We start from the raw sequence: 20,731 nt of genomic DNA, 5'->3' as shown, positions 1-20,731 counted from the left end.
CGTGCCTGATGCTGAAATTTTGCTGTCTGAACAGTGAAAATGTAATATTCGATTAACTTTTTGCTTTCATTAAAAAAAAGTTTCGAAAATATTTGAAATTATTTGTAAAGTTTGTTCGAAGTCGCTGAGAGCTGTTATTAAGAGTATCAAATACTGGATGTATATTATAATACCGTGAGTTATGCTGCGTAGGGGTATGCGCACAGTTTCCGGCTTTTGTACTTCTCTTAGTGTTATACTTTTTGCCTTTTAATAAGTAGGTTATGATAGCATTTTAAATTTTTAAATTTGGACAATAATTAAAACGTGAATTAATGAAAATAAAATTGTTGTTGGTCCTGAAAGCCTTAGCAAATGAGGATGCGCACCGTTTTCGTAATACTGATAGGAGTAAAATTTGTAGTAAGTTGACAAATAGTCCAAAACGTCTGTGTTCGTTTCCAGTTACATGATGCGTTATTATGATCTATTATTACCTACTGCTTGCTCTGTAGGCCCTCAAATTCGTTTATTTTAATCATCATATGCATCACGTAAGTAATTAGATAACTAATGACGTTGTATCTATATGAAACTAAAATAAAAATAGATTCAGGCCATTTTCTCTGCCTCGTGATGACTGGGTGTTGTGTCACGTCCTTAGGTTACTTAGGTTTAAGTAGTTCTAAGTTCTAGGGGACTGATGACCATAGATGCTAAGTCCCATAATGCTCAGAGCCATTTGATTCAGGCCACTACACTTTTTGATTCAGCCCAGTGATGTTTGTATCTATCTTCACATACAGTCGCAGTGTTCCGCGCTGGAGACCAGCCTCTACCCCGTTAGGTTGCGTTCATAAAGGCACTGAAAACCATCGTCAGATGCCGTCGCCAGAGATCGCCCGATGACATCGGACGACAGCTTGGTCACGCTGTGCCCGATCTCGTTCATCAATTTTTGCCGGTGTTAGATTAGAATCTCTTCCATGTATGTAGTAGGTTATATTTTAACCTCAAAGTGTGGGTGGACACCACGACACGTCTGTTCTTGGAGACGAGTGCTGCGATGCGGTGTTTGCTATAAAAAAAAAAGTGCCGAATGAGCTGCATCTGCCTCGTGAAGGACCTGTCGTGAACTGTACACTCTGTCTTCAGTTATTCGAATTACCAGACAAGTTTTACGAAGTGCTACTGTATTACGAAAACATGTAGTTTCAGTGATATACCGCACTATGTATCTCTCCAAAACACGTTGTTCAGCGTTAGGTTTATTATGCTACAGCGGAAACATTGTGTATAAAGGTTTAGCCAAAGAGGCTACGAGCACATAATGGTGAATTCAAATGGTGAAAGTAGATGTTTCTATTATATGAGGAATTGATAAAATTTGTGTTTCAGTAAGCAAGTATTATTTAATTAATGAAAGGTGGATTTGTGGTTTCACAGCACCTCACTTTATTCTTAAGTCGGTGAATATTAATTCAGTACTGGCATTAGGTATAATCAGATTCGGATACTGGAAACACCACTAGTGTTTGCCCAGTGGATTTGAGAAAGGACGTAACAAGATTTCTGGTGGCAGTATTATTTCAGATTCAGTGTAACTTTTAATAAAGAAAATCAACCATACAGGGTGATTCAAAAAGAATACCACAACTTTAAAAATGTGTATTTAATGAAAGAAACATAATATAACCTTCTGTTATACATCATTACAAAGAGTATTTAAAAAGGTTTTTTTTCACTCAAAAACAAGTTCAGAGATGTTCAATATGGCCCCCTCTAGACACTCGAGCAATATCAACCCGATACTCCAACTCGTTCCACACTCTCTGTAGCATATCAGGCGTAACAGTTTGGATAGCTGCTGTTATTTCTCGTTTCAAATCATCAATGGTGGCTGGGAGAGGTGGCCGAAACACCATATCCTTAACATACCCCCATAAGAAAAAATCGCAGGGGGTAAGATCAGGGCTTCTTGGAGGCCAGTGATGAAGTGCTCTGTCACGGGCTGCCTGGCGGCCGATCCATCGCCTCAGGTAGTTGACGTTCAGGTAGTTACGGACAGATAAGTGCCAATGTGGTGGCGCTCCATCCTGCTGAAATATGAATTGTTGTGCTTCTTGTTCGAGCTGAGGGAACAGCCAATTCTCTAACATCTCCAGATGCTGTAGTCCAGTTACAGTAGCACCTTCGAAGAAAAAGGGACCAAAACTTTATTGGCTGAAATGGCACAGAAAACGTTCACCTTAGGCGAGTCACGTTCATACTGAGTTGTTTCCCGCGGATTCTCAGTGCCCCATATACAGAAATTGTGACGGTTGACTTTCCCGTTAGTGTGGAAAGTTGCTTCATCACTAAACACGATCTTTAACGAAAGATTCATCTGTTTCCATTTGAGCAAGGATAAAATCACAGAAATCGATTCTTTTAATCTTATCAGCTGCAGACAGTGCTTGAACCAATTTCAGACGATAAGGTTTCATAACTAACCTTTTTCGTAGGACTCTCTATACAGTTGATTGTGGAATTTGCAGCTCTCTGCTAGCTCTGCGAGTCGATTTTCCTGGGCTACGAACAAGTGCTTGCTGGATGTGTGCTACATTTTCATCACTCGTTCTCGGCCGTCCAGAACTTTTCCCTTTGCACAAACACCCATTCTCTGTAAACTGTTTATACCAACGTTTAATACACCACCTATCAGGAGGTTTAACACCATACTTCGTTCGAAATGCACGCTGAACAACTGTCGTCGATTCACTTCTGCCGTACTCAATAACACAAAAAGCTTTCTGTTGAGCGGTCGCCATCTTAGCATCAACTGACGCTGACGCCTAGTCAACAGCGCCTCAAGCGAACAAATGTACAACTAAATGAAACTTTATAGCTCCCTTAATTCGCCGACAGATAGTGCTTAGCTCTGCCTTTTGTCGTTGCAGAGTTTTAAATTCCTAAAGTTGTGGTATTCTTTTTGAATCACCCTGTATTACGAAAACATGTAGTTTCAGTGATATACCGCACTAAGTATCTCTCCAAAACACGTTGTTCAGCGTTAGGTTTATTATGCTACAGTGGGAACATTGTGTATAAAGGTTTAGCCAAAGAGGCTACGAGCACATAATGGTGAATTCAAATGGTGAAAGTAGATGTTTCTGTTATATGAGGAATTGATAAAATTTGTGCTTCAGTAAGCAAGTATTATTTAATTAATGAATGGTGGATTTGTGGTTTCACAGCATCTCACTTTATTCTTAAGTCGGTGAATATTAATTCAGTACTGGCATTAGGTATAATCAGATTCGGATACTGGAAACTTCACTACTGTTTGCCCAGTGGATTTGAGAAAGGACGTAACAAGGTTTCTGGCGGCAGTATAATTTCAGATTCAGTGTAACTTTTAATAAAGAAAATCAACTATATTACAGTTTCTTTTAGTGCACTTGCACGCCGGCCGGAGTGGCCATGCGGTTCTAGGCGCTACAGTCTGGAACCGCGCGACCGCTACGGTCGCAGGTTCGAATCCTTCCTCGGGCATGGATGTGTGTGATGTCCTTAGGTTAGTTAGGTTTAAGTAGTTCTAAGTGACTGATGACCTCTGAAGTTAAGTCCCATAGTGCTCAGAGCCTTTTTTTTTTTTTTTTTTTTTTTTTTTTGCACTTACATGATGCATAGCTCCAATATTCGGTATAGAATAAATTCAAAATTTCGTAGTATTTGGGATGCACGAGTGAAAATGTTAACTTTTAAATTAGTATTTATGGCATTGTAAATAGCATCCAACATATAACACAAAAATTTTGAAACTTTACTTACCAGAACACGCTATATTCCTAGTCATTGGAAAGATGTAATCGCTAGATGTCAAACATAAAAGTGTCACTTCTAGTTTTACTTGAGCCAAAACTGCATCTTTAATGTGAGTATCGGACTTTTTAAGAGAGCCCAAATCACATTTCTACAAGCACTCGAAATCTGTTTTGCTGAAGTTATTTGAAGATGTGCAAACATGCGTCGATTACTCTTCAATGACTATCATTCAGCATGAAAGACAAGCATGTAGTTTCGAATAAGGTACTCTGAACACCTAAAGCACTGTAAAGTGCAAACAAATACGTACACCATATTTGAAAATTACCAGCCTAAACTCATAAAAACGCCAGTTAACAGTAATAGTATTTATAGACAGCTATTGTCGGCCTACCACAACCCAAAAACATCCGCTATTGTAACTCTACTCATAAGATACACCATGCTTGCCACTTGAAAAAAAAAAAGAAAAGTAGTTCAAATGTGTGTGAAATCTTATGGGACTTAACTGCTAAGGTCATCAGTCCCTAAGCTTACTCACTGCTTAACCTATATTATCCTAAGGAGAAACACACACACCCATGCCCTAGGGAGGACTTGAACCTCCGCCGGGACCAGCCGCACAGTCCATGATTGCAGCGCCTGAGACCGCTCGTCTAATCCCGCGCGGGTTGCCACATGAACAAATTATTTTTCGAGGTTATAATCTACACCTAAAATTTCCGTTAAAGATTTTGCCTACTTGGGGTTTCCAATAAACTTGCGATTTCAGCCCATAGATTTCGAACTATATCCCGACTAAAGTGTTTTTTATTCTCAGGATTCCAGAAAGTACTCCTTTGGAGTTACTTGTTTCTCGCTGTCCATGACATCGCTGTTGTGTCGGCCATTATGACCGAAAAAACAAACTGCACTGAATTTCACCGACAGTCGTCCGGAATCTGTACGTTCGGGCGATGAGGTCGGCTACATTGTGATCGTGCATGTAGCTGCGTACTGGTTTGAAAAGATCGGCCATCTTAGGACGATGTCGGTCGTCGTTGGAATCCACCGATATCGGTGCCATTGTGATCGCGGCCTTAGTCGCATGGGGTCAATGACCATGGCGTCATTAGAACGCACAGTGTCGCTTCAGGCTGTGCATCGGCGGTCACTCGCCTCCTAAAACGTACCCCCGGAAGCAAAACTTTTTGTTTCCTGTCGCCATCCTGACGTTTGCAGCAGTTGTGTTCGGGAACAGTCCGACGTGCAAAAACCTAGCCCCGAAACACGGGCGCAAAAGCCGAAGGGGACCGGCCTACGCGCGGTCCTGCTCGCATCCCAATTAGAAGCCCCTACCCCTCCCCTCTAACTCACTCGCAGGCCGGCAGAGAGTGCTGGTGGCGGTCACATTCTGCGCGCCCCCTTCCGCGACCTTCGTTTGTTTTTCAATGGCAACGACCTTCAGTGAGGCGGCCACCGGTCCCGCTACTGCCTCTGGAAATAGCTCGCGATGCGCCACGGGCGCCCATAGTTTATGGCAGACATTTCTTCGCGTGACACAATTTTTTTGCGGACTGCGCGTTTCTGGATTCCTGTCAGTGGCGCCGGGCGCGGCTGTCCCTCCTTTATTTCTTACTCGCACTCTCCTTCTATTTCTTTTTTCGCTTCCGCGCGCCTACCCCGACTCGCTCTTCCCCTTGCCTTACACTCGACCGTAATGGTCGACAGGCGACGCTCCGAAAGGCGGAGCGAGGTTTTATGGAACTATTTTTGTACGGGACCAGATGTCACCGTTAGGTTTCGCCGTGGGAATCGCTCGCCTTCGTGATGGACATCAGTTTTAAATTAAACCTTTATTTTTATCGTTTGAGGAAATGGGACACTTAAATATAACTGCGTCCATTTGCAATCGTACCTGGACGTCGTTCGCGATGTTGTTTACAAAACAACACCAAGGAAACGAGAGGTGTGTGATCGTTTATTTGACTGCCTGTTTTCTTTTCGAATTGCAGCAGTAAATATTCTGCTCGCGTTTCCCATTTGAAATGTGTGTGTGTGTGTGTGTGTGTGTGTGTGTGTGTGCGCGCGCGTCTATGTCAGTCGATAAGATCAGTTCCCATTGGGTATGAATTACAAACTGTAATTTATGTGAAACACGGAGCAATTTAAAATCTGTGCAAGCTATTAAATACGCTTCCGTTTCCGATAAGGACTGGTTCTCATGCAGAATGCGTTACTGACAAAATTGACGTTGTCGGTTCCAATCTGATCACATTTTACGTTGTGCGCGTAATGACAAAATTCCTAGCGTTGAGAAATCTTCAGCGCGGCACAATATGATATAGCGTGCCTCCAGTTAGTGCAGAAATAAATGTCAGGTGATTTGCTATCAGTGTATGCGTAACAAGAATACTAGAGACAAATATCTTGCTTATCAATTCATCGTCCTACTTTGCAGTTGTGCTTCGCAATTATTCTCGTGGAACATAGTGATAGATTGGAGAGCGATATTATCTCAGGTTTTGAAACAGTATGTGGTAATAGTTTGTTTTGAGGGCGCACTTCAGATGAGGTCAATGACGCTCATAAATTGGTAAATCCGGACTGAATCTCGTTGTCTGCTTGCCTGACGGGACTTGTGTAATAAAATTTGACGTGGAATGCAGTTTTCAGAATGCGGTGTGTGTTAAAAGCTGTTATCTTAAATCTCACTATCACACACACTTATGAAGATGTGGAAACGCACGCTCTGAAATAATACATAACGCAGGTATGACAAGTAAAAAAGAAAGCTGAAATGAAATAACATTACAGATCAAATTACATAGTTGACTGCTTGGCTAAACAAATGAACAAGGGAACTGTTCTCCTATCAGTTCAGAGAAAAGACATTCACCGAGCGAGGTGGCGCAGTGGTTAGCACACTGGACTCGCATTCGGGATGATGATGATGATTGGTTTGTGGGGCGCTCAACTGCGCGGTCATCAGCGCCCGCACAAAGTCCCATTTTTTACACAGTCCAATCTAGCTACTGTCACGAATGATGATGGTAAGAATGAAATGATGAGGACAACAAAAATACCCAGTCCCCGGGCAGAGAAAAATCTCCAACCCGGCCGGGAATCGAACCCGGGACCCCGTGATCCAGAGACAGCAACGCTCGCTAGCTACTTTTTTTAAAATCTCATTTTGTTCTTTGTTGGCCGTTGTGTTTGTTCGGGGCGGACGTCCCATGACGCTTGATCTAGTTCATCGTTGATCCATTTACACAGTTTTTTTTATTACATAGGGCAGCTAACCCTCTGACCGAACACGCTGAGCTACCGTGCCGGCGTCACTAGACCACGAGCTGCGTATATTCGGGAGGACGACGGTTCAATCCCGCGTCCGGCCATCCGGACTTAGGTTTTCCGTGATATCCCTAAATCGCTTCAGGCAAATGCCAGGATGGTTCCTTTGAAAGGGCGTGGCCGATTTCCTTCCCCACTCTTCCATAATCCTATGGAGCCGATGGCCTCGCTGTTTGGTCTCCCCCCTCCCCCCCCTTCCTCCCCCGCACAAAAAAATAAGCACAAAAGACACACAACATAAAACAAGTATTTCTAGATAACGCTCATGATGTCATCAGTTTATGGTAACCCATATAGGAAATACCAGTCTAATGCCACACTTATTACAAAATTTTGTACATGGCTGCACGTTCAGAGACCGTGAATAGTTACAATTGAAAGAAAAACAGCCCTCGGTCACTATTTCTAACAAATTAACCTGGTTTCAACACTGCTAGGAGTGTCTTCCTCAGAATTTAAATGAAATAATTGTTTACATTCTATAACATGGTCACAGAATTATGACTAAAAACGTATGATAGGGTATAAGTACGAATCATCGTGAAAGACTCGCAGTACTTATACATCATTTATAAAAAGTCCGTTTTGTAACCTGCACCACGCAAGTAACGAGCAGCCCTTAGTGGCTCGCCGTCACAGTTTTCTTTATCTTAAATATCTTTGTGACTAATGCTCTTTTGACATATTTATTACTTTATAAACGACATATAAATACTGCCAGTCTTTCACGATGATTCCGTACTTATACCCTATCATACGTTTTTAGTCATAATTCTGTGACCATGTTATAGAATATAGACCATACTTTGATTTGAATTCTGAGGAAGACACTCCTAGCACTGTTGAAACCAGGTTAATTTGTTAAAAGTAGTGACCGAGGGTTGTTTTTCTTTCAATTGCTACACTTATTACATTAGATTGTTATACACCGCCGAAAAAAATGCATTCCCTGCAAGGACTGTGTTCAGTGGCATCAGCATATAATATTTACATATTAAGAGGTTGATTCATTTGTCACGGCTTCGGCGATCAAATTGTGCTCAGGAGCTCTGCCTGTGCACCCTCTGTTTAGATTCTGCAGGCAGTAACTGTACAGAGTTTGGGGGTGAACAGTGTTTGCAGCATTCATTCTACACTACCACTGACGGGTATATACTTCTATCGAATAGCGTCAGCCATTTGAAAGGGGTAGCATAATGGGCCTGCGGGAAACTGGATGGACACGTTGACGAATTGCTGCACTTGCTGGACACAGTGTGTCGGTGGCGTGTCTCTGCTTTCAACACTGGTCTGTAGACCAAGTCCTGGAATTCCACGTAGTACAGACGCACATCAAGATCGACGCACTGTGCGAACGGTAGTGGCCGTCAGAACGTCATCCAGGGAAGCTAGACGTGCACGTGTCGCACCTGCTGTGTTATCACAGACCATTGGGTATCGTCTGCTTGCAGCAGGATTACAGTCACGAATGCCCCAGTCCCGGCTACCAATGACACCACGACACTATCCAATATGGCTACACTGGTGTCGTGAAGGATTCGACTGGAGAGTGGAATGGCGTCCTGTTGTCTCCAGTGATAGTAGGTTGCGTCTGTATGTGAGTGATGCGCGTATATGTGTGTGACGTAGACCTAGTGAGTCGTCTGTTCCAGAGTACATTTGCCCACGACACACAGGTCTGATTCTAGACTTCTCGCTGTGAGGGGAAGGGGGGGAGGGGGCAGAGGGGGAAGGGCATCAGTTAGAGCTTGCAATCGTTTCTGGTATTTCTGCAGAGTAAAGTAACCAGTGTACGCTACATTGCACAGACTGTTATTCCCGTACAATTGCCATTTCTTCGACAGGTTGGTGATGTGCTTCTGCAGCAGGATAATGCACTTTCGGAATCGGCTTCTGCGACGCAACGTGCTCTTTGTCGTGCGCAACAACTGGCCAGCAAGATCTCTCGCCAATTGGACACACATGGGACATGATGAAGACAGGACTTTACTCGTTCTCCAGGGCTTACAAAAGCTACTGCCGAACTGCAACAGAAGGTGCAAGGTGCTTGGGATAATCTATCGCAGGATGCTATTCGGCACGTTTATGATAGTTTGCATGTGAGAATAGACGCCTGCGTTACTGCCAGAGGGGATACATTTGGTACTGATACGGCTATTTGGGCGCCGTTTACTGACGTGTATGTTTCATTTGGTCTGAATTTGTTATCATATACTTCTACAAGGAGGAACTACCTATCACCTCACTTGTCAATAAAATTTTTCCTTGAGGGTGTTGCCTTTTTTACCGGCAGTGAATATTTCTAAAAGGAGAGGAGTTTTGTCAGTGCATCCTATAATACAAGGTAGCAACGTAGAACTTTTATCCATGACTTTAAGCCCGTTTTGGGAAGGAGAAAGATTTAGTAATGCGTTTATGTTGCGCAAAGTTTAGCGCTAATTAGGATGACGCGCTAACTCTTTCAGTCTGACTTCCTAACAATCGTTTAGTACCAACAACCTAGTCCGGAGCGATATTAATTGCGAACGAAGAAATATTATGGCTTCTGCCGGTGTTTAGAGAATGTTATTCGTTTGCTACCGGAAAGATCTGAAATTTTCTTCTAGAAATGCAACAATAAGTATAATTTGCAGTGAGAAAGGAATAGTATAAGATTTTACCATGTTCAGTATTTCTGCTTACAGTTATGTACTGTAATGTGTTTTAGAGTCCTAATGCCGCTTTGTGTGTCATTACGTAGTATACGTGACAAAAGACATGGAATTCAGAGGCTCTGCTAGTGATCGATATAGGCTGTGAAACCCTATAGTACAAATTAAACTAACTAGTTTTTCAGGCCAGCGTTACTAAATTTCTTCTGCCTCCATTGTATTCTTGCCAAGGAACCACGACTAAATTAGCAATTAGGGCAGGCGCGAAATCAATTGTCCTTAACTATATACAGAGAAGAGCGCAGTCTTGGTTTAAAGTACACACTGCCAAGGATTTTACAGTGTATTCCTACATCTATATGTAGATACAGATCTAACTTCCTTAGGCTACTTTCAGCATTATATGTTTGGGAGCTGCATTTACGAAGTCATCTTAAACACACCAACCAAGAGAAGCACATGATGTTAGCAGTTATGATAGAAATTTGTTTTGTGCCGTTCGACTTCAAGGGTACAGTGCCAGAAACAACTCTGTTCTATTAGTAGATATGATCTCAAATATGTATTTTTATCAATGTGCGACCCGAATATACTGAAATTATTACGGTGTGTAAGCCATTATTTTCAGTATTGCCTGCAGGGCTATCTTCAGATGATACTGACCCTAATCACACATCGCAAACAAGTCACGTTGTTCGCATCCAAGGCCTGAAGTTCAGTAATCTGCATCTCAATAGTATTTATTCTGTAGATGACTAACCCCCAACATGGTGACCTATCATAGCGACCGCGAATACTAAACTGTCTCATTTCTTCTCAATATATTCAGCTATGTAAACCATGAGGAAACAAAACAATAATTTGGAGCAGGAATTATAGTCCAGGGAGAAGAAATAAAAACTTTGAGGTTTGCCGATAACATTGTAATTCTGTCGGAAACAGCAAAGGACTTGGAAGAGCAGTTGAACTGAATGGACAATATCTTGAAAGGAGAATAGAAGATGAACATTAACAAAAGGAAAATGAGGATGATGGAATGTTGTCGAATTAAATCAGGTAATGCTAAGGGAATTAGATTAGTAAATGAGACACTTAAAGTAGTAGATGAGTTTTGTTATTTGGGAAGCACAATAACTGATGATGGTCGAAGTAGGGAGGATATAAAATATAGACTGACAATGGCAAGAAAAGAATTTATGAAGAAGAGAAACTTTTTAACATCGAGTATAGATTTAAGTGTTAGGAAGTCCTTTGTGAAATTAGTATGGAGTGTAGTCATGTATGGAAGTGAAATATGGACGATAAACAGTTTAGACAAGATGAGAATAGAAGCTTTTGAAATTGGTGCTACAGAAGAATGCTGAAGATTAGACGTGTAGAGGTGGTACTGAATAGAAATGGGGAGAAGAGAAATTTGTGGTACAGCCTGACTAAAAGAAGGGATCGGTTAGTAGGACACATTCTGAGGCATCAAGGGATCATCAATTTAATACTGGAAGGAAGCGTGGAGGATAAAAATCGAAGAGGGAGACCAAGAGATGAATACAGTAAGCAGATTCAGAGGGATGTAGGTTGCAGTAGTTACTCGAAGATGAAGAGGCTTGCACAGGATAGAGTAGCATGGAGGCTGCATCAAACCAGTCTTTGGACTGAAGACCACAACAACAGCAACAAACCATGAGGACGTTTCATTGCTCAATTCTATTCCTTTATTTTCGTACAGCAATCTTATTTACAAAAGAGATTTTTAGTCCTTCAGACAAGGAGTCATACTTACCTGTAGAGTAGCTTTAAACTTTTCCTTGGAAGGATAGTTTTTAATTTTAAGACTAAATGCCTTTTATGTTTCAGAAGAAGGATTTTTAGCGTTTGGAAGATATTCCTTAGAAAAAAGATATTTCACTTTGTTCAGAAGAATAATCTAAATTTTCAAAGGTCAGTCTTTTCATCTTTGGAAGGCTATTCTTTCTTAATTGATAGACCTTCAGCCGAAGAGCATTTAGCTTTTTGAAGCAAAGACAAAACGTAGAAGAGGACTTTTGTCTTCTTATTTTAAAAGAAACAATTTAATTTTCGATTTGAAAGAATCATGTTTAATGTCAAACCAGTTTTTTCTTTTTTTTTTTTTTTTGCAAAATAAGATATTTATTTTCTACTAAAAAGTATTTATGTTTGGACGTATTCAGCAACACTGACGACATAGTCGAAAAAATTTCTCTAGGAAATTTTCAAAATAATTTAATGACTTAGAACGAAGGAAGCTTATATTAACAAGGGTAAGGCGGGAATGAAAACTCTTGCTCTCACCCTCTCCAACAGAAAAAGTCTCGACGAATCATATCTGTCTTGCCAAAAGACGGTGATTGGTTTGGGTCCCGTCTTGGTGATGGTTCTTGGTTTTTGAAAGTGGTGTTAATTTATGTTCTCTACATGAATGTGAAATAATAACATATAAATCAACCACAATAAGTTGAGTTTGTATTAAATCTAACGCATGAAGAAAAATTATCTGAGGGCGATTAACTGAGAACTTTGGGTTACAAATACTGGGGTATAATATGCAGAAAGAGCTCCCATACAAGAAAAGTGTGATGTTGTATCTATTGTATAGGTTTTTTATGAAATTGATGGACGTCTATTTTGTAAAACCGAAAGAACTTCGATTATGAACGGCTGCCAAAATGTTGAAATAGGTAATTGCCATTTGCTATTTATCGTACTGCTGAAAGAAGGTTTGTACAAATTATCACCATTGGTTTTTGTGTCAATATTTGTTATAAATATGTGCAGGAAACGTAAGGTAGGTAGAAAACTCGCCATGCTGACTATATCAGTAAATACTGAGTAAGCAATTTAACTGAATGATTTGTTGTTCCATGAGATATCAACGAAGGAAACGAGAAGGAAGTGGGTGGCGCATGTGCTAGACCGAAAAAAAAAAAGCTCGGATTACTACAGAGAGCGGAATTGCGACTGAATCGGTTTTGTGCAACTCAAGTAGCTGTGTTATTTGTACTGTGCACAATCAGAGTTACTATCAAATGAAACAAAATCAAGCAGGCGTATTTGTCTTGAGAATTTCTACAAAAAATAGGTCGGTTGGATTGAGTTATGGATACGAGGATTAACGCTAGAATTGAAGTCTGCGTAGACGAGAATTTCTGAAGCGACTCACGAGCCTGGTCACGAGTGTAGAAAAGTGGGAACTGTACAGATATTCCCAGGAAGATTTGTTACAAGAAGTCTGATCGTGTGTCTTTTCCATGATATTACCTTTCACAAGAAGCGTCTAGAAGTTATCAGTGTGACGAGTCTTTGGGAAAGAAGAGTAAAGATCGACTGAGATGTCGCCGTAGTGTTTTGGTATGCCAGGAACGTTGCTGATATGTTACTTTCTGGTAAGTGGACACAGAGCGCCTTTGAACCTGATCCTTACCTGGTCCTTCTCCATCGTAGCTGAAGTCCCTGATGTGTAGCGTACGCGCGTCTACGGCATACACTTCGCCCGTGACGCCGTGGTGGAGCGTCTTCAGCTTCCCGATGTACTTTCCGTAATAGGGCTGTGCTGCTTCGCCCAGTCCTGCAACAAGCAAACCGTGCTGTGTGAGGTGAGGTGCCTCTTGTATGTTTTCTCTTGATCTGTTTATCTATTATTCAGGTTTCATTTGGATATAACGATACATGAGGCAGACCAGCTGATATAAAATCATTGTCGCAGAAATAAAAATGGAAATCATGTAAGCCCTCCCTCAAAGCTGTCATGTTATATCTTCTATATCTTCACAGATCCGATGATAACACCTTTAGTGTGTTGAAACCGATCATCTAGTAAACAGTGTTTAAGCGATCTTGGCTTTTGAATTATTTATAGAGTGATTGGCCCACAACACACAATGTGTTCACTACAAAAGAATAATTGTCATTTTCTGTGAATATACCTTTCTTGAAGCCACTCAGTGAGTCTGATACAAAGTTCTCATCTGATGAACCTAATCAGCCAGTCGTAGAATAATTACAGTGAGCTACCACAAATGTGAACCACGGAATATGCAAAGAACAAATTAAATAATTTTTTTCTGAAAGTTCGTTATATGTTTTGTGGAGTAATTTGTCTGAAAGTGAGAAATAAAATAGATCAGAGAAACATTTGAGCACGACACAACGGCGCGTCAATGTTTCTGCAATCAACTTCTTTCTTCCTTTTTCACAAATAATTTCACAAAACATTTTAATGACCATTTCAGTTTTTTTTATTTTCGAGTTCTGATCAGAAAGCATGATCTTATTAACACCTCATTTGCTTTCCTAGCGTCTTTCATTTTCTAAATACCCCGAATTCAGCACTTCATTCAGAGGAAACGAGTTTGACAGCTAAATATCACACGAATGTAACTTTTTATCCGAAAAGTAGCTAGGTCTTGAGGAGCTGAACTTTCTGACACTTCATTTACATACTGTTCGTGAAATATTTCAGTTTCCTTTCAAATCAATAAGTAAGTGTTTCTTAATTTCCATAACTACTTTCAAGAAATTAAATATTTTTTGCCCATTTGTCCATTTTCCTCTCTGCATTTGACAATAAAAGTTCGTACTAAAAATTTCGCCCACATCACTAATTAATTTCTTTACGATACTGCAGTGCCTGTCTTGTTAAGAAGAAAGATGCAGTGTTCCTTCGAAATGAAAGCATGTGCGAAGAACGTAGGAACGACGGCATATTAAAGTTTTGGCCTGGCCGTGAGTCGTGCACGAGTAGTCAAGTGGTTAAGGCGACCATTCGCGTAAAGAGGAAAATCCGCTTCGAGTTCCGCTCCGGCACAAATTTTCAGATTCGTCATTCCCCTATACGGCTGATGGTTGTCCGTATTCCAAAGTGCAAATATATCTTATGTAATTAATTTTTTGTTAACTATCAGGATTACTATCAAGCAAATAAATGGGTTTATACATAACTAGACCTGACGCTGGTCAGTTTGATATTACATTTGTCCATTTCCCACTCTTCGTTTGGGTATGAAAATCCAGACAAAAACCCATTGTGTATTTTATAGGGAGGCTTTTTTTCCGCTATGCTTCAGCATTTGACCAACTGCTCTAACGAACAGACATATTCGGAGAACTAAACAATAAAATTAAAGAACGTAAAGAGACAGGGGCTCTGAAGCTGGTGGTGCTTTGTTGTCGTGATATTGTCTTGACTTACATAGTTTTGCCTGAGTATGCTAGCTCTTATTTTGTTTTGCATGAATATCACGGCGACAAAGCTTCAATTGTTATTGTACTATGGCCACTTATGAGAACACAAGAACGCTTCAAGATGATACAGCTCGTTCAAATTTAATTTAAATAGTTTATAGTCACTAAGTGCGATACTAATGAACTGTTTATTGCATTCGTTACAGAACAGGCTGCGTCGTAATTATCTGGACTGCACTGCTGATTCTGATTTTTAATTAAATATGTGCTAAAGTTGATTGTCTTTCCTACATTTTTGTTCTTTAGATAGGCCAATAAATGTTCATTACCAAGTTACCAAAATGTTCCAGCTATCTTAAAGTTTACGTCTGACCAGAGATTCTAACAGTCTGCAGCATTGAATGTTGATACTGTGAAGTTTTGCAAATATTCACACTAAAATGCAGTTAATTTCAGCTTTTAATTTTTACTTGATAATGCTATTTAATGTTAAATATCACAAATCTTTAGTGCTAATCAGTAAAGAATCTATCTTTCCCTCTCTTTATACAAATTCAAGTCTCTGAAACTCTATCTTTGGATGATGAAAATTACGCTGACTTGGCGCCGGTAACACTTTTATAAAATGATCGATACACTCTTTAAAATAACTTGATATAATTTCAGTGCTTCACTGTACACAACACGCAATATTAGCAATCGCAACAACAGTAATAACCGCAATCACAGAACAGGGATCGGAGTAGTAATAGGAATAGTAATGAACTAACAATGATGGTTGCGTGCATATACAGAGGGGTCCAAAAAATGTATCCACTGTTTAAAACTCCGTAACTGGCAAACTAATTGACCGAGTTGCCTCATCTTTGGTGTTGTAATAGTTTGTAGTCCCGGCAATCGCCACACAAGTGTTGTATTACGTTGTTTTGTTTTGTCAGATGACAGTCGCCAGATAGTCAGTGTTTTGTTCTTAGTTGCACCTAGTTACTGCAGTAAACATGGCTGGCGCAAGGCTTACATTCGATGAAAGGAAGTCAGTTTTGAAGTGGTATTTTAAGTACGAAAACGTTAATGAGGTTCAACGGCAATGGCGAAATGAGTACCAAACAGAGCCACCGACACGTTTAACGATTCGTCGCATTCGAGGCAAATTTGAAGCCGAAGTCTGTGTGAAAGATGTACACAAGCAACAATCTGGAGTAACGGTAACAAGTCCAGCTAACTCCCGTCGTGTGTTACAACAATTCACTCGCTCACCACAGAAGTCTGTAAGACAGTGTGCCCGTGAAACTGGAGTGAGTCGCTCAAGTGTTCGGCGAATTTTGAAGACAGCAAAGTGGAAGTGCTACATCCCACGACTGCTACACGCAATGAACGAGGACGACCCAGATCGTAGAATGGAGTACTGCGAGTGGTTTACTAACATGGTGCGCAACGATGAAGAGTTTGCAGAGATGATTGTGTGGTCTGATGAGGCACAGTTCAAACTCAGTGGTACAATTGCATCTACTGGGCCGCCGAAAATCCGAACATCCATGCAGACAAAGCCGTGAATTTGCCAGGAGTAAATGTGTGGTGTGGGTTGTCTTACCGGGGCTTGATTGGGCCATTCTTCTTTGACGGCACAGTTACCGGTGACGTGTACCTTCAGAAGCTCCAGACATCCGAGACTTGTATGGAGACGGAAGAGTTTACTTTCAACAAGATGGTGCCGCAGCCCACTATCAAAATCGTGTTAGGTTGTATCGCGACGAAAATCTACCAGGAAGATGGACAGGCCGTAGAGGTGCTGTGGAGTATCCACCACGTTCCCCAGACCTAACTCCTCTGGACTTTTGCCTGTGGGGAACACTAAAAGACGTCGTTTATCGACAAAAGCCACGCACATTGGATGAACTTCGGGAATCCATCGTACATTCATGTGCAAATATCCAACTGAACACGTTGCAGTCAGTAGTTCGTGCTGCAGTTCGGCGGCATCGTTTGTGTGTGGATGTTGATGGTGACCATTTCGAACACCTACAGTGATATCTTTAAGTTGGACTTTAAGCTACACTTTCACCAAAAATGAGACAACTCCGTCAATTAGTTTGCAAGTTATGGACTTGTGGTGTGCGTACTGTAAGACCTTCGGTACACACACCATCAGATTATTTGAATTTTCGCTCTAACGAAGTAGGCGAGCATCAGCAATATGTCTCGTGGTCTTATCGTGGCGTTTTTATCTTCTGCCGTTAGATCAGACGATAGAAATGTCACTTGCACGCTTAGAGTAGCAGATTGATGGTGACCAACTTTAAAGAGAACTTTATTAATTTACACACACATTTATTACAATAATAACAAGCATAAAAATAACTTAACTTGGTTCTGGATGCTATTTACAATTGACAATCTAAAGTTGCTTTGTTATTGGTACGTTAATCTTATCCTCACATATCTCTGATACTTGACAAAGTGTCTATACATTTCTCTTCGTGGCTGCGTTACATATTAATACGCTGATCGGCGGAAGCAGAATTTGGTCCGTCTCTAAGACAGCGCCATCTCGTGGTGCGGAGACGGACGAGCGCTGCGCCTGCGCTGTTGTGCTTAGCGGGGCGCGCTCTAGTGGGAAAGTTGTGTACGCGCTGACTACGCGGAACTATGTACACAACAGGACTTTTAAACACTGGGTACATTTTTTGGACCCCTCTGTATAGGCAAAAAAAGGGGTATTACAGCATTGTTCTCTTCTAACTTTACGTTATTAGTCATTTCAGTTCCTTTTAATTAAAATTTTTACTTAAATATTTCAAATAATGCTAATTAAAAATTATTAAGAAAGAAATAATTACTGAAATGGCTTCCCTAACACCGACGGAAGTGCGAGAACGGTTACGTTTCCCGAAAATTTGTTGATTACTTTGTAGAAGTTTTGGTAGCCGTTGGTAAAGGGCGTTCACAAAGCGTGCAGGAGCGCGCTGTCGCTGCGAAATACGAGGAACTGAGTTGATGTGCGGCTCGGCTGACGCGCGGACAGGACAGGAGGTACTGCGCAGCGGCAGGTGGCGGCAGCGGGCGTCGAACCAAGGCCTGGCACGCGGCTGTGTGGGAGCCGGGCTGGCGGGCGCAGGCCACCGTTACGTGTGACCCGCGCTGCATTAACGGACCGTGCGCCGCGCTCGCTAATTAGTGCAAGACACGTGTGCACGCAGGGTCACGTACGCACACTTTGTTCCTCCTTATGCACCAACTGTTAGCAACTACTGCTAACGGCTACCAGCATCCGGGCTCTTTGCATTCCGCTAAATCGCCTCCAGGCCCGCCTCTGACGCCTGCTTGTGACAAGCAGTCGGCGTCCTGTGTGCCGAAAAACTAATGTGTGTTGTTACTGTGGTCTTTAGAGATGGGTAGTTCGCGAACGAACGGGTGCAAACTAACGGTTCTCCAAGATGAACGAAAGGACCGAGGAACGAATTCCAAGGAACGGTCGGTTCATAGCTCACTTCGGTCGCGGCGGTCTACTTATAGTTGTCAGGAACGATCGGTTCATAGTTCACTTCGGTCGCGGCGGTCTACTTATAGTTCCCGGGAACGAGGAACGATCGGTTCATAGTTCACTAGTTCACCTCGGTCGCGGCGGTTACTTCGGCAGTTCTCGTTCCAGCCTCGGTCGCATGCTTGTCTCAGTCTCGGTCTACCTCGGCCGCACTCGTCGTTCTTCGCATGACCAGTGGTGGTGGTGGTTAGTGTTTCACGTCCCATCGACAACGAGGTCATTAGAGACGGAGCGCAAGCTCGGGTTAGGGAAGGATTGGGAAGGAAATCTGCCGTGCCCTTTCAAAGGAACCATCCCGGCATTTGCCTGAAACGATCTAGGGAAATCACGGAAAACCTAAATCAGGATGGCCGGAGACGGGATTGAACTGTCGTCCTCCCGAATGCGAGTCCAGTGTGCTAACCACTGCGCCACCTCGCTCGGTCGCATGACCAGTCCCACGGCCGACTGCTCCTAGTTAGTTCAGTATCCAGTTGTTCGTTTCGTTCACTGCTCTCGTCCATTTTACATGTGTTCCAAACTGTTCTTGCACTTGGTTCTGGCTATTCAGCGTCCACGACCGGTAATCAAACAGTATTTTATAGTTACGTAAATTACATAAAAATTACGTTGTATCTAATAGGTATGTCTTTTCAGGTAACAAAAGGGCATATCGGCTCACTTCATTATATCGATGAACAGCGGAAGACACACTTATAACAAGGCAAGTTTTCTTTGTTATTCATATATTTTTTGGTTTCATCGACTTGATTTAGCAACTAACTTTCAATAATTTGCTTAATTTTCAGTGTAAGAAAATTCATATAAAACGATTTTCGTGTATCTTTCATATACAAAACATTACATTTAGAAAGGCTCTAATCATTTTTAAGTTTGGTTGTTTCCAATTTGCATTACCTGCTAGTTTGGCTTCTTTCAAAAAAAAAAAAAAGTGGGTTGTGGGTCGTTTTGGCTCAGTAGGAAAAGCGGTGCTTCTCCATTTGAAAAGACATAGATTGCCATAAAATCGTATTTACATATTATCTCCAAAACATTTGTTCAGAAGGAGCTTTCAAACCAAAAACTTTATTACTGCGAACCTAATTATTATTATTATTATTGCTGCATCAACTTTAATAATGCAACATAAAAACCAAATTTTTACTAAGCGTGTGATGCACGTATGATGAGAAAACCACATTTTATTTTATGCTTCCATAAAGTCTCTACTTTGCCTACGAACTCGGAGACAACGTGAAGTATATATAGAGTGTAAACGATTATTGTTTACAACGTAGCATAGCTATGTACTGGAAGTCGAAACGAAGAATTTTATACAAGAGACTTGTGGTCTATTAAGTTGGGAAACAGCCACCAACAGGTTTACAAGACTACATGAGCTATTGCCTATGCGCGTCGCGTGAGATTTTCATGTTCTCTTCTCCAGCTCTCTACAAATCGCCATCGATTGTTTCGCAATTGTTGCTTTCATTAGCTTGTTATTTCTTCACTGCCTAATTATTACATGTTTGTCTGTTTTTTGTATCTGCTCGTAACGGGCAACACATCGTCCGTAATTGGCGAGCAGTTTGTACTTGGGGCCGGTTTTCCGTGCGCCACCCTATATTATTCCCCTGTGATCAGCCACGTAACGCTACAATTGGCTAAGCGAGAGGTTCTGCAGAATCACAGAAATTACTTCTAAAAGTGTGTAAGAATTCTGTAATGAATAAAAACTCTATACTCCAGGGGGGGAAGCAAGTGCCCCCTCTTGGTGCCCTCCATCCTTCAGTCACCTACACTACTAGTTTCAGTTTTTCATAAGAGCAATATACCAAGCACAAATGAACGGTGAACGACTAAAAATGAATGGTTCCCAAAAAAGAACGATCAGCAGAGAACTAGTTCCCAAGGATGAACGAGTTTGCCCATCTCTAGTGGTCTTCACTCCAATGACTGTGTTGACGCAGTTCTCCATGTTGATCTACCTGCGCAAGTCTTTTCAGCTTCGCATCACTACTGTAACCTACAATCATTTGAATATGCAATGCTTTATTCGAGACTTAGATTGTCTACGATTGTCACTGTTTTTGTCCGCATCCGCTAATCGAAGCTTCCAAATTGCTATTACGTTAGTTCATCGACAAAATGAACAATAGCTAGAGGCTTACTGGTACAGTATCCTAACGCTTTGAGTACAAATAAAAACTCCCCGGACATAATATTGGGTTTGTGCATAAGTTTG

At 41.5% G+C, this 20,731-nt stretch overlaps 1 protein-coding gene across 1 annotated transcript in view; it reads right to left on the bottom strand.

The window, feature by feature from the left end:
• The window catches only part of LOC124790013 (protein Skeletor, isoforms D/E-like), a 337,997-nt gene that overhangs the window by 242,072 nt on the left and 75,194 nt on the right, over positions 1–20,731 (bottom strand). Inside the window, exon 2 of the mRNA XM_047257562.1 lies at positions 13,207–13,350. Coding sequence (XP_047113518.1) covers positions 13,207–13,350 — 144 coding nt within the window. The remainder of the gene's footprint in view (positions 1–13,206; positions 13,351–20,731) is intronic.

This window comes from Schistocerca piceifrons, chromosome 3 (genome assembly GCF_021461385.2).
Source record: "Schistocerca piceifrons isolate TAMUIC-IGC-003096 chromosome 3, iqSchPice1.1, whole genome shotgun sequence".
NCBI classification, from domain to species: domain Eukaryota; kingdom Metazoa; phylum Arthropoda; class Insecta; order Orthoptera; family Acrididae; genus Schistocerca; species Schistocerca piceifrons.
The sequence above is the reverse complement of the archived record's forward strand: the minus strand, read 5'-3'. Positions and strand labels throughout refer to the sequence as shown.